This window comes from Megascapheus bottae, chromosome 18, assembly GCF_031878675.1.
Source record: "Megascapheus bottae isolate mThoBot1 chromosome 18, mThoBot2.hap1, whole genome shotgun sequence".
Classification (NCBI taxonomy): Eukaryota; Metazoa; Chordata; class Mammalia; order Rodentia; family Geomyidae; genus Megascapheus; species Megascapheus bottae.
This window is the reverse complement of record NC_143526.1, coordinates 36,663,973-36,677,551: the sequence shown is the minus strand read 5'-3', so window position 1 is coordinate 36,677,551 and position 13,579 is coordinate 36,663,973. Positions and strand designations below refer to the sequence as shown.

General features: G+C 43.6%; 1 protein-coding gene across 1 annotated transcript in view; it reads left to right on the top strand.

Moving 5' to 3' along the window:
- Positions 1 to 13,579, top strand: part of Ptprt (protein tyrosine phosphatase receptor type T) — a 679,440-nt gene that overhangs the window by 53,623 nt on the left and 612,238 nt on the right. The window contains exon 2 of the mRNA XM_090352716.1: positions 11,757 to 12,028. Coding sequence (XP_090208842.1) covers positions 11,757 to 12,028 — 272 coding nt within the window. The remainder of the gene's footprint in view (positions 1 to 11,756; positions 12,029 to 13,579) is intronic.

The window sequence follows — 13,579 nt, the reverse complement described above, 5'->3', positions numbered from 1 at the left end:
ACAAAGACCCAGGTTCGATTCCTTGGTACCACAAATATAGAAAAAGTTGGAAGTGGTGCTGAGGCTCAAGTGGTAGAGCTCTAGCCTTGAGAAAGTCCAAGGACAGTGCTCAGGCCCTCAGCTCAAGCCCAGGACTGGCAAAAAACAAACAAACAAAAACATTAGGTTAGCATCAAGACCACAGGACTTGGCCCCATGTTTCGGTGCTTACCTTCATGGGAAAAGCAGGACAAGAGCTAGCTTGAGTAAGCTGAGGGAAACTTGTTTACAAATGTGTGCTTGTAGAACTCAGCATTGGCATCAACTCTTCTGGAGGACCTGCTAAATGCATGGGAGGTCACTGAGTCTCTCACAACCCATTTATAATGGGTTTCCACGTGGTACAGATGTCACTGCTCAGGGACCACATAGGAACCACTGGTGGAAAAAGATGTTTTGGGGGCGGGGCGGGGAAGAGATCTCTTACGGACTTGCTTTCTTGAATTCTTGGTGCCTCACGGTCTTGTCCTTTTCAGGTAAAGTGACTGAGGTTAGCTTTTTCTTGCAGGTCTCTCATGTCAGCTAATTTACTATCTTACTCCAAGGTCTACTTTAGGGCTCAGAGATGCTGCTTCTGCCACCAACGACCATGATCGCATAGATCTTACTCTAGGATGGGCAAGGTTCTAAGCACATGTGATATAAAACACCTTTAATCTCCATTGAACCTGGACACAGATACTACTATTATCTTTATCACCTCGATTATGCAGATAAAGAAACTGGAGGCTCAGTTTAATTTGCCCCAGGTCATCTAACTGGCATCAGGCAGAGATAGGATTTGATCTTACAACCTGAATTCAGAATCCTTACCATTATCCTGTATTTTCCCACTAACCTTAAAAGAGATAAAAGGTAAGAAATGACCTTTCATGATAGTAGCCAAGTTATTTGGCCCCCTTCTTTGCTCTCATGGTTAATTTAAAACCGGAAATAGCTTTTCTTATTGTACATGAAAAAAGAATACCTTTAGATTACAAAAAAAAATAAGCTGTCAGGATTAATTGGATAACAGCTGTCAAAGTCTTGTAGCTCCTTAGAGTATGGTAAAAGAGGAGGAATAATTATTGTGCTATTTTCTATGCAGACCCGAGTACATTTGGGGGAGTCAATAAGTGTCTAATGGTGTTCTTGGTAATTAGCAATGATGGAAGAGAGACTGCTCAGGCTGGAGAAAAGAGCTTGCTTGGGGTTGGGCAGCAGAGAGAGAACTCATATTTGATGAGTCTGTCTGCCCCCAGAATAGGTGGGCATGGCATGGCAGGGTAAGAGGGTATTGTTGATAAGCATCATGATGGCCCCAGAAGCAGAGGAGGGGAATCGTACAGCTGGATGATCTGCTCAAATCTACTGATTTATGAAGACCAGGCATTAGAGACTAGCTACTCTAATTGTTCTCAAAGTGAGGCCAAGGATCAACTACATTAGCTTTATTTAGAAATATAGTGTATTAAAAAAATACTCCACTTCAAATCTCTCAGAAGAAGAGCCTAGTAAGATTTCCGGTTGGTTCTAGTTCCTTCTATAATGTTGGAACCACTGTCTTAGAGGAAAGCGGCATGAACCTTGGAGTCAGACACACTCAAGTTTGAATATTGACCCTGCCAACAGTTGGCTCACTGCCCTCTCTGAGCATCAAGTTGATTGTAAGTTGAGGGGTGAGTTTAGAGAAATAACTAGAAGACACTTTCCCTAGAACTACAATTCTTTGTGGTCCCTCCACAGGGCAGGCATAGGCTCTCTTACTTTTTGACTTTGAAGTAAGGGAATTGTATTTTATCTGCATGAAAGCTTCTTACTATTTCCCATTCATCCATCTAACAACTTCATCACTCTAAGATCTTAGCTTAGCGTTTATTGGCAACAGCCAATAAAAGCAAGTTGTTTGCTTTCTCTCTTTAAAAATTTTTTCCTCTTGCAAACCAAATCTAGGTTAAATACTTCTTGGCTTACAAGACTTAGTATTACAAAACTTTGATGTTCTTGTGATTGTTTTGACCTTTATTGTGATTTCCACAAGCAGATTTTCTGTGCTGATTGCTGTTCTCTGGGTATGTCAGACACATAGTAGGATAGTAGAAGCTAGAAATTTCTTAAGTTAGACCAATATTCAATAATAATTTCTAATGGATTTCATGAGGATAGTGGCATATAAAGCCACACAACACGAAACTGAGGTGCTGGCAGACTTTGGGATTCTGTGGCTGAGAAGAAAGCTGGAAAAATAAGTCCCAGGTGCTGAGGACTGGAGCAAAATGTGCTGTGGAAATAGGGTGAGAATCTTTAGCTCCAAGGGCACAGGAGCTCATTGTTGCTGGCATTAAACAGGATGATACACTCACCTTCAACCCCAGTAATGTTCTCTCTCCTAGCAAGGAAGGAAACAATGGTGAAACCTAGATAGCACTCATAGTAAGTGACTCCCTCTTCCTATCAGGATAGCTACTTTGCAATGCTCCCAGGGTAGCTCTTAGCTTTTATTTATTTATCTTGAACAGGATTTTTAATCTTTTTGAGAATTAAATGGATGTTATTCTTATACAAAAAATAAGAACAAAAACATATCCTACTCTTGGCCTTCACTGGTGTATAACTGGTGCTCCCAGCTCTGGTAGTTTGGGGGAACATAAAAGCATCAGGTGACTGAAAAGGTACATAGAAACCCTGCACATCTCTCCCAGCCCTGGCATTTTAGAGCTTGGGAAATAATAGCAACGACCCAATTTAGTAGTTTGAAGGGATGCACTATTTTAACAGGCTTAGTCATCTCTTCACATTGCTGGGATTTTTTGTCTTTTTCTTTTCTCTTCTTATTTTCCATTTGTGTCTTTTCCCATTGCAAATATGTGAGGTAATAATCCAGAATTTTCTACAGTGTGTGGCCAGCATGCTATGTATGACAGAGTTGAATGTCCTGTGAGTGTCATTTGGAGCATAAATGTAACTCATCAAAATATCATCATGCTAACAGATGTGTAAAGAGTTATATATGTGTGTGTATGTGTGTGTGTGTGTGTGTGTGTGTGTGTGTGTGTGTGTGTGTGTGTGTGTGTGTATTCTATGTTAATTTCAAGCTGTAGAGGCAAAAGAGGTCAAGATTAACTGAGGGTCTGACAGTGTCCCAGTGTCCTGGTTATTTTCATGTGACAGTGGTTTGACAACTGATTGAACTTTTCTCCTTTTCTCCCACTCATTGCCCTCTTCCTGCTTACATTAGCTTCCCAGGTCAAGTTTAGCAACACTGAGGAATTTATGATCAGTCCCTGTGCCAAATTCAGCATGTCCACCCACGGCCTTCATTTCCTGTGCTTAAAATCTGGCTCTATGGCTTCAAGAAAGTTACTTGGGTCTCTCTTAGTTTTCTTCTTATCTCATGATAATAGGGAATGCCTCACAGTATTGATAGTAGATTAAGTGAATGAATATACACAAACGAATATACACAAAGCCTGTTCTTGTTGCTAGCAAGGACAAAGCATAACAAAGAAAAATTCCTGAGGCAGCATAGGAAATACGATATTCCTCCAAGGATAAGATTCCCAAAAGAAAGTCTCTCTTTCCCCACTCCTTGATAAAGAACTAGAAGGGAACATTCTAGCCCACTCCTGTTTTCTAACTCACCAGTGACTGTTGCATGTGTGTGAAGTCTTGAGGCCATGGTCTTCTTCAGCTGGGAGGACCAATAGATTGAGGTTTAAACATCTCATAGGCATTACCAATTTGACCTGCATACCTGTCTTAGACATGCAGAAAGAAAGGGAGTCCTTGCTTACAGTGGCTCTATGTGACTATAATGAGCACACAGAAGGGACAGCAAGTCAGGGGAGAGTGGAATTATCTGATCTTCAATTTTATCTTGAACTTGATTAATGAGTTATGAGGTCTTTCCAACACCAAAAAGTAAATCAGACGAGGTCTTATGTTCTGTGTTATCCATAGCTGAGTCCCTCCTGTCATGGGCTGGTTCATGTTTATTTTTCCCTACCATAGTTCATTTTTCCTCTGGGCTTAAGACATTGCACTGAGATAGATGGGGGTGGGGGGCAGGTAGGGAAGTCATTAAGTGGAAGAAGGCGGGTCCTTGTCAGTCCTGCTGCCTTTCTTCTGAATCTATTTCATCCTGAGGTCATTGTAAGGACTGGGAAGAAAATGCTGGGGGAAGAGTTTGAACTTTGCCTTTGGTTTAGCTTATGAATTCAGGGAGTGCGTGAGTTTATATTTATATTTTATATCAATATATAGTTATATATTTAACTATATATGCATCTATAAACACATAATATATGTGTATACATATATATAAACACATGTCATTTATATTTTCTTTTGCTCTTTTCTAATCTTTTTAATCTTCACTCATTTCTCCTGGTGCTGTGTCCTTTCCTGCCTTTGCAATTCATTTCCCTGCCTGACTTCCTCTTCCTTTCCTTTCCCTTTTCTTTTCCTACCCTGCTGCCCTTATTCCTTTTCTCTAGCCTTCCTACCATCCCCCTACCTTTCCCTTCCCCTCCCTCTCCTCCTCTCCTCTTCCCTTCTTCTCTCTTCCCCTTCCCTTCACTCCCCTTCTCTCCCCTTCCTTTCTTTTCCCTTCCCTCCCTTCCCTCTCTTCCCCTCCCTTTCCTCCCCTCCCTTCTCTTCCTTTCCCTCCTCTCCCCTCTCCTCCCTTCCTTTTCCTTCCCCAACCCTCCCTCCCCTCCCCTCCCCTCCCCTCGCTTTCCTTCCCCTCCCCCCCCTCCCCTCCTCTTCCTTACCTTCCTTTCCCTCTCTCCCCTCCACTCCCTTACCCTTCCCTTCCTTTTTCCTTCCATTCTCTAGTCTTTTCTTCCCTTGCCCTATCTTCCTTTGTCCTCCCTTCCCTTTCCTCCCCTGTTTTCCCCTCCTTTCCCTCCCATCCCCTCCCCCTGCCCCTCCACTCCCTTCCCTTTCCATCCCTTCCCTCCCCACCCTTTTCCTCTCCTCCCTTTCCTCTCTTCCCTCCCCCTCCCCTATCCCTTGCCAGTCCTCCTTTCCCTCCTCTCATCTTTTCTATCACTCTCGCTTTGTTTTCTCCCTGTCTTATCATTCCCCTTTCCCTTCTTTTCCTTCTCTGTTCTTTCTCTCTTTATCTTTGCCTTCATCTCTGTCTCAGGAAGAGGGAGGAATACAAAGATCATCTGGATTTGGTTTGGGGGTAAATAAGCTCAAGTGCTCACACACCCCAGGCCCGGCTATGCTTAAGCCCTCAGTGGTGGGTAGCAGGGAGCCCGGTCCATTGTGCATTCAAATCCAGTCACCTGGGTTCATTCCATTTTTAAACCGCCTTATCCACACCTTACATGGCTTATCAGATAACCATTTCTTGGAAAATTGCCTTTACAAATTTGCATATGAAATGTTTAAACCCCAACTTATTGGTCTGAATGAATGATTACAGAAATACTCATTACTCCTTCACACACAGTGACTGACAATATATTCACAGTGCTCAGCTCCTTTGAAATTTCAGGATGTATTTTCCTTGTTTTTAAATGATATTATGTATCCATTAAGCTGTAATTAACACCTTCCCCCCATATTCTGCTGTATTAAAAAAGAAGCAAATTTCTTTTCTTTTCTTTGACACATGATAATTAAATTGCTTTCACAGATACTATGGGTAATGCAGAATGATACCTTTATTACGGTGGCTATTGGTTTATTGTTATGTTTGTGATTGGATTAATGATGCTTCTGTTTCTTGGTAATCCTGGATGTACTAAGAGAACTTCTTGCACATATATTTTCTCATTTGATAGTGAGTTATTTCTCATTTGATAGTGTTGTTTCTGTGTCTTTTGCCTTTCTCATGCTCTCTCTGTGACCAGACAGCATAGTTTTTTAAATCACCACGCACCTTTAAATTAGGTCTAGAACAAAAGAGCAACAATAGAAGCATGCATTGCTGAGACAGGGATAGAAGAATAGGAATAACTTGCTCCAGGGCATGTGTGACAGTCACACAGAGTAAGTGGCATGTCAGTAGCATAGCACAGGGCTGTGGCTGGAGCTGGGTAGCATGAATGTCTGAAGAGGATCTCCTGAGGGAATATCCACCCTCATAGGTTGTCTGGAGTGTGTATGAGTTTCTAATCACCACTGTAACAAATGACTGCAAATTTAGTAGCTATAAATAATTGCCTTTAAAATTTTACACTCCTGGAGGTCAAAGAGCTAAATGGGTCGCACTGATATAAACTCAAGATGTCATCAGAACTATTTTCCGTCCTGAAGGCTCCAAGGGATAATCAGTTTTTTGCCTTTTCTAATGTCTGTAGGTCTATTGCATTATTTGTCCCCTGCTCCCTTCCTTTGTCCTTAGAACCAGCATATTGCTTAATAACATCTCTGCCAGGCCCCTTTATTATAAGCACCCACATGATCCTTGCTCATCAGAATGAAGGCTTCAGCAATAGTTGTTGAGCCACATGTCAGAGTGGAAGTGGCGAGTGCCTATATTAGCCAGATTGCTATCCCTGTAAAAAAACAGCTTGGAAAAACCAAATTATAAGACAAATGGCTTGTGTTGACCCATAGCTCCCCAAATTTCCATCTACAGTCACTTGGTGCCATTACTTTTGGATCTGTGGTGGGTCAGAAGAACATGGTAGGGAGCGTGTGGTAGGGAGTAGCTGTTCACCTCATGGTGGCCAGGAAGGAGAGAGAGAGAGAGAGAGAGAGAGAGAGAGAGAGAGAGAGAGAGAGAGAGAGAGAGAGAGAGGGGGGGGGGGGGGGGAGGGGAGGGAGGGGGGAGAGGTTGAGAGAGAGAGGTTGAGAGAGAGAGACAGAGACGGACAGACAGAGACAAACAAAGAGAGAAAGAGAAAGACAAAGAGGGACAGACAGACAGACAGAGAGACAGAGGCAGACAGACAGAGAAACAGAGATAGAGACAGAGATAAAGAGAGACAGAGACAGAAGAAAAGGGGAGGGGAGAGAAAGGGAGAGGAGAGAGAAAAAGTGAGGGTGCTCTTAAAATGTGGATAGTAAATGGAAGGAAATGATTTTAGCATTTATTTAACTTCCATTTCAATTTCAGCAGGGAAACCTTGCCATAAGGTACTGGCCTGGAGAAAGTAAATTTTAGGATTCTGAAGCCTTTGCTCACTAAGCAAGGATCCTGTCATTAGTTTGAGTATTTTTTTTTACTACTTTCTGGTTCTGTAGCTTTGGGCAAATGATTTCACTGCTCTGTGACTCAGGAGTTTTTGCTTAAAAGGAGAGCTAGTGCTGGGTGACAGCAATTCATGCCCTGTAATCCTAACTGCTCAGGAGGGTGAGAACTGAGGATTGTGGTTTGAAGCCAATTGGGATAGGAAAGCCCATGAGACCTTTATCTCCCATTAACTACCAAAATTCTGGAAGTGGAGCCTATGGTGCAAGGAGTAGAGTGTTTGCCCTAAGGAAAAAAGTAAGGGACAGCACTCAGACCTGAGTTTAAACCTCAGTACCAGCACAAAAAGAAAGAAAGAAAGAAAGAGAGAGAGAGAGAAAGCAAGCAAGCAAGCAAGCAAAAACCAGAGCTAGCATGGCACTACCTCCAACCAATACTTTGACTGATGTCTGGCATGTAGTATGCTCTCAGTAAACATTCCACTTACAATAAAATGAATATTTATTGTGTAGCGTACAGGTTTTTACTTAGTAATCACAGGAAAGAACAGAGAGCTTTCATATGTAGGTTTCAGTATCCCATTGCATAGATGAGAGGGATTTTCACTGACTTGGTAAAAGTCACGCAATTAGAAACCACAGAAGTGCAGCCAATCCCAGTTTACCTGAGTGATGACCCAGGATTCATGCCACCCCTACCACAGCTGCTGGGTAGCACTCAGGCCTTCTGCCTCCATCCATTCCCTCCACATAGGTGCTGGCATCAGAGGCTGGCAGGGCCGCCCGTCTGCAGGGACTGCTCTATGCTCTCAGAGCTCCAGGCCCTCAGCTGCCAGTCGCCCATGCACACTCATGTAATCTTAATGAACAACGTGCAAAGCCATTAAAAACTCAATTAGGACTTTCTTTTTACGGCCGATGTGAGGAAATGCAATCCTGAGGTGCTCATGTGTAAACACAAGAGTCACCATCTGCCACACAGAAGCATTTTGTCTCTGACGAGGGGATCTCTGTAGCAGACACATCAGTCACGGGTGCAGGGAGGGGGAGCTTATCAAGGCATTATCATGCATGGAATGGGGAAAGGGGGAAAGGCAAAATCTATGGCCAGCCAGAGAGCACTTCCTGGTTTAATTTCCACAAATTTCAGTGTTACATACAATAACGATGAGGAAACTAATGCTGTTTTATGTTCCTTATCACGTTAGTGGATTTGCTTTTATCTTCTTTAAGGGTGAAGGGAAAAAGAATATATTTACAGTCTCCCTGATTCTTGGCAGGTTTTGACTGATCTTGGCATAATGACTGGTTCATTTTTGATCTCCAGGAAACTGGCAGCTTGGCAGATTATATTAATTTTGGCAACTTGTTGATCAAAGAGGGTCCCCCTGAGTCAGGCAGAACCAGGACTTCCACTGCTGAACAAGCCCAGACATGGCAGGTCTGGGCTCTGCTCAACGATAGTGCCTTCTGATTTTTTGAAAGACCTTGAGAAGGCCCGGGCAGGGGTGATCTAAATGGCGTGTCCTATGTCTTCTAGGCCTGCATTGCTGGCCCCTAGGCTCCTTGCCCTGGGGCTTTTGCACATGTTCTTCTCTCCATTTCAAATGCCCTTTCTAGTTGCCAGGGTTACTATCTTGGTGTCTCTATGAGAACATCCGAAGCTTTGCTTACAAGCTTTCCTTTTACATCGTATCCCCTTGAATAAAGGGAGTTGTATCTGACAAATATCATGTAACCCTTTTATTAATTACAATAAAAAATATTTAAAAAAAGGGAGTTGTAAGAATTACAGACTCCACTAAGGCGCAAATACAGTAATAATACTAATGCTAGCTGAGAACATGGCAAACTTCAAATTTTGAATGGCTCCCTAACCTTAGTATAGTTTATTCCTTCTTAAAGTTCCAAAAGGTATGTTGCTAGTAAGTGGATAATGGCCCATGGTGCAGATATGGCCATTCCTTCCTGGAGGCTATGTCAGTCCCTTAGGTTCCTGACTGTTCAGTTGCACATGGGAAAGAGAATAGATCAGTTACTGTGTGTGCAGATCGCCTAGGGATTTTGATAAAATACAGGCTCCGACTCAACAGCCTTGAGTGGGACTGAGATTCTCATTTCCTATGAACTCTTTAATTGGTGGTGCTGAGGCTGCTGGCCCAAGGATGTTCTTTGGAGAGAAGAGGATGGAGGGTGGAGGATGATGTTGTATATAGGGAGATTTGTCACTGCTATACATCATGCCTTTGCCCTGTTGACTCGACCTGGCAGTGTATAGGTATGGATGTGGATGAGGAGCTTCATGCAAGGTAGAAGGAAGAAAACTAGGCACCTGTTGCTTCTTAGGCTGCCTCTCCTTCTAAGACTTTCAGGCTGTTCTCTTCCTCAGTGGCAGGGTGGCCACCTTCGCTTTGTGGGCCTAGGGATCCTCACTCATCTATTTGCTAGGAAACCTTCTAGCAGGTCTAGGATGGGGGCAACCAGGCCTGGATATTGTCTTTTCTTTTTCTTTTTTTTTTTTTTGCCAGTCCTGGGCCTTTTGCCCAGGGCCTGAGCACTGTCCTTGGTCTTTCTCAAGACTTGAGCTACAGTACCACTTCTGGCTTTTTTTTCTATGTATGTGCTACTTGAGGAATCGAACCCGGGTCTTTGTGCATGCTAGGCAAGCACTCTACCACTCGGCCAAACTCCCAGCCTTGGATGTTGTCTTTTCTCTGAGCCTCGATGTTCTTCAGTGGTTTCTTCCTTGCTATGTGACTAGGAAACATCTCTGCATTTACCCCATCACTGCCGGCCCATGAACTAGGATACTGACTTCTTAGAAAAACTTGCTCCACCCCCAGAGACTGATATCCTATTCCATATAGGTGAGTTTTCTGGTTGATAGGTGGTGATCATACAGTGTCCATTAGTAAAGGCTTACCTGTCCTTGTCACCTGAATCTTTGTATGTATGTCAGCATGCTGATTGATTCTGGGCCTTGAACTGAGGGCCTAAGGCATTGTCCCTTAGAGTTTTCACTCAAGGCTGGCACTCTTATCAATTGAACCACAGTTCCAGTTGCTTTTAGCCAGTTGATAGGAGGTAAGAGTCTTATGGATTTTCCTGCCTATCCTGACTTTGAACTAGGATTTCCTGATCTTGGTTTCCTGGACAGCTAGGATTACAGTCATGAGCTAGCTACTTGTTCCAGGCTTCAGTTACAGTTTTCCACAGACAGGCCATTTAATAATCCTAGAGGAAACCAGTGACATACAACAATCTGTATTTATTCTCTGTATGCTGAGTGTTACTGTCTGGCTGCCTGGGGTGGCATGGATGTCTTGGCTTCTTGCCATAGGCTGAACTCATCCCTTTCCAAGTATGTTTATCTTCATCCCAAGTTGAATAGGACAGCAGCTACCTGAGGTACATTCTTCTCATGAAAGGAAAGTAATGCAGGAGGGTTAAGCCTGCCAGCCACGCACATTTTGAGAGCGTCTATTAAAATCAGCCCATTAGCATCGTGTTGGCCAAAATGAACCACATGGTAGAATCCTAAGTCCAAGGGCAAAAGCCCCTCCTCTGCTTCTACGGAGAGGAGCCACGAAGCTGACGGCAATGAGCTTGAAAGCTGGGAGCATGAAGAATCTAGTAGTGATCACAGGAGCTTGATTTGTTGCCTAGACTGGCCTCAAACCTAAGTAGCTGTTCATCTCTAAATAAAGCAGGTATCCTCTAGCTCCATCTGAAGCTTACATGGAATAAAATTTAAGCAAGGCAGATGTTTACAAACATGATAGTAAGTTCTTAGCAAGTACTGCTCATCTTCCATTCCCCTGGAACATCTTCTAGTTGCTTCTCACATTCTCCAGGGCTTGCTGCTTCCTTGGAGATACTGTATTTCTATATGCTTTTCTTTGGTGGCAAGACCACCTAGAATCTGTTGGAAAATGGCCCTTCCCATAATATGGAAGTTCTTCCTACCTGCATCAGAACAGTCCAGACTTTGTACCAGGTTATTAGTCCTCTCATTTCACATCCCCAGTGGATGCCATTCATAAACTTCTTGAGGTTGCTGTTGGTTGTGGGGCTTAAACTCTGGGCCTGGGTGCTGCCCCTGAGCTCTTCAGCTTAAGGCTAGCGCTGTACCACTTTGAGCCACAGCACTACTTCCAGTTTTCTGGTGTGTAATTGGAGATAAGTGTCTCATGGATTTTCATGCCCAGGCTGGCTTTGAATCACTGTCCTCAGATCTCAGGCTTCTTCTTGAGTTTTGATGCCATGCTTTCTTCATGAGCTTCTGAATATAATATGTCTTCTTTACTTTCGCATAGATTATCAGCCTACTGAAATAGTTCCTGCACGTTACCCTTACTCAGTTATTAAATTTTTATGGTAAGCAGGAATTGGTAGTTTTAATTGCCAGAGCCTGGGTCCCTGAGGTACCAAGAGAAGATACAGATTCCCCAGGGTCAGCCAATTCCTTTTTTTGGGGGTGCCTGGGCCTCTAGCTACCCCTCTGGCCACTGTGTTCACGTTGTGATTGACTTTCACTTTTTTCTCTCTTTTTCTGTGTCTCCACTTCCCACCCCATTGGGGGTCTTCAGGGTCCTTCATGATGGTGAACAGCTCTGGAAGGGCCTCTGGCCAGAAAGCCCATCTTCTCCTGCCTACCCTGAAAGAAAACGACACCCATTGCATCGATTTCCATTACTATTTCTCCAGCCGTGACCGCTCCAGCCCCGGGGCCTTGAATGTCTACGTGAAAGTGAATGGTGGGCCCCAGGGAAACCCAGTGTGGAACGTATCTGGGGTCGTCACTGAGGGCTGGGTCAAGGCAGAACTCGCCATCAGCACCTTCTGGCCACATTTCTATCAGGTACAGCATTTTACCATGGCTTGATTAAAAAAATAATAACCATATTTATGTGGCCCTCAGAGAACTTCACTTATATATCAGTCAGTCAACTCACATTTGCAGAGGTGACTCTGCACAGCACCTGTCTGTCTGGAGATCAGGGTCTGTCTGTCAAGGTCTAGAAGAGAAGCTTGATGTGGGAATAAACAGGCACAGCACAGCAGAAGGCATGTGGGACTCTTGAGTACTTGTGAATCCCTGGGGTGGGGTGGATGCTGAAGGAAAGACCCTGAAACCTTTTGTAACTTAAATGCTTACCACACTAATGAGGGAGCCACGAGAACATTCCCTCTTTTTACAGATGAAGAGATCAAGGCTCGGAGAGTTGAGTTAATGAGTCAAGGATTTGCTGTTTGGTGGGGAAAGCAATGAGAATGGCTTCGAAGAGAAGATAGGCTGAGTGTTGACTGGGGAATAAACTGAATAGGAAAAGGGTGGAGGAAGGCATTGTAGCTGCAGGGGATAGTGTGTATAACAGAGAGAGAGATAAGTGAGGGAGAGTGGCCCAATTGGAGTGTGGGGAAGGTGATGTGCAGAGAGATGAGTCTCAGGATAAGAGTAGAGCATGAGTGGTTCAAGTGCCAGGCTAACAAGATAGAACTCATCATTGGGTCTAGAACAGTACAAACCATCAGGAGAAAACAGCCTTTCTTCTCAACTCATCCAACTCATTTTACCCCAATACATGTACAAACTACAATTAAAAAATATGTCAAGACAATGCTACATGTCTGGATCCATTGTAACATCAATTTTACTTTCTTAGTTATTACCCTATGGACACAAAGCAAGCAGAGAAGTGAACAGGTTGAAAAACATGAGCAGAGAGCAGGAATTTTTTTCCTTCCTTTCTTCCTTTCTTCCTTCCTTCCTTCCTTCCTTCCTTCCTTCCTTCCTCCCTCCCTCCCTCCCTCCCTCCCTCCCTCCCTCTCTCCCTCCCTCCCTCCTTTCCTTCCTTCCTTCCTTCCTTCCCTCCTTCCCACCTTCCTTCCTTCCTTCTTTCTTTCCTTCACTCCCTTCCTTTTTCCCAGTCCTGGGGCTTGAACTCAGAGCCTGGGTGCTCTCTCTGTGCTTTTGTGCTCAACACTCACACTGTACCATTTGAATCACAGCTCCACTTCCACCATTTGAATAATTAATTGCTCAGGCTGGCTTTAATTTGTGATCCTCAGATCTCAGCTTCCTGTGTAGCGAGGATATAGGCCTGAGATACTGATGCCAGGCTGACATTTTTCTTAAACAGTATTTAGGTAAAACTACTTCCATACCAGAAAAGCCACCTATTTTAAGTGTGAAGCCCAGTGATTTTAATAAAGGTGCAGTGATTTAGCAGAGGTACTGACAACTTTGAGAACATTTTTATATCATCGTATTAAGGTTCTTTATACCCACTTGCAATTAATCACCATCCCTACTGTTGAAAGGTTTTAAGGATGAAGGTGAGACAAAATTATATCTTAGAGAAATCTCTCTGAAGCAGAAGATGGACGAAGATTGGTGAGGAAGGAGCTG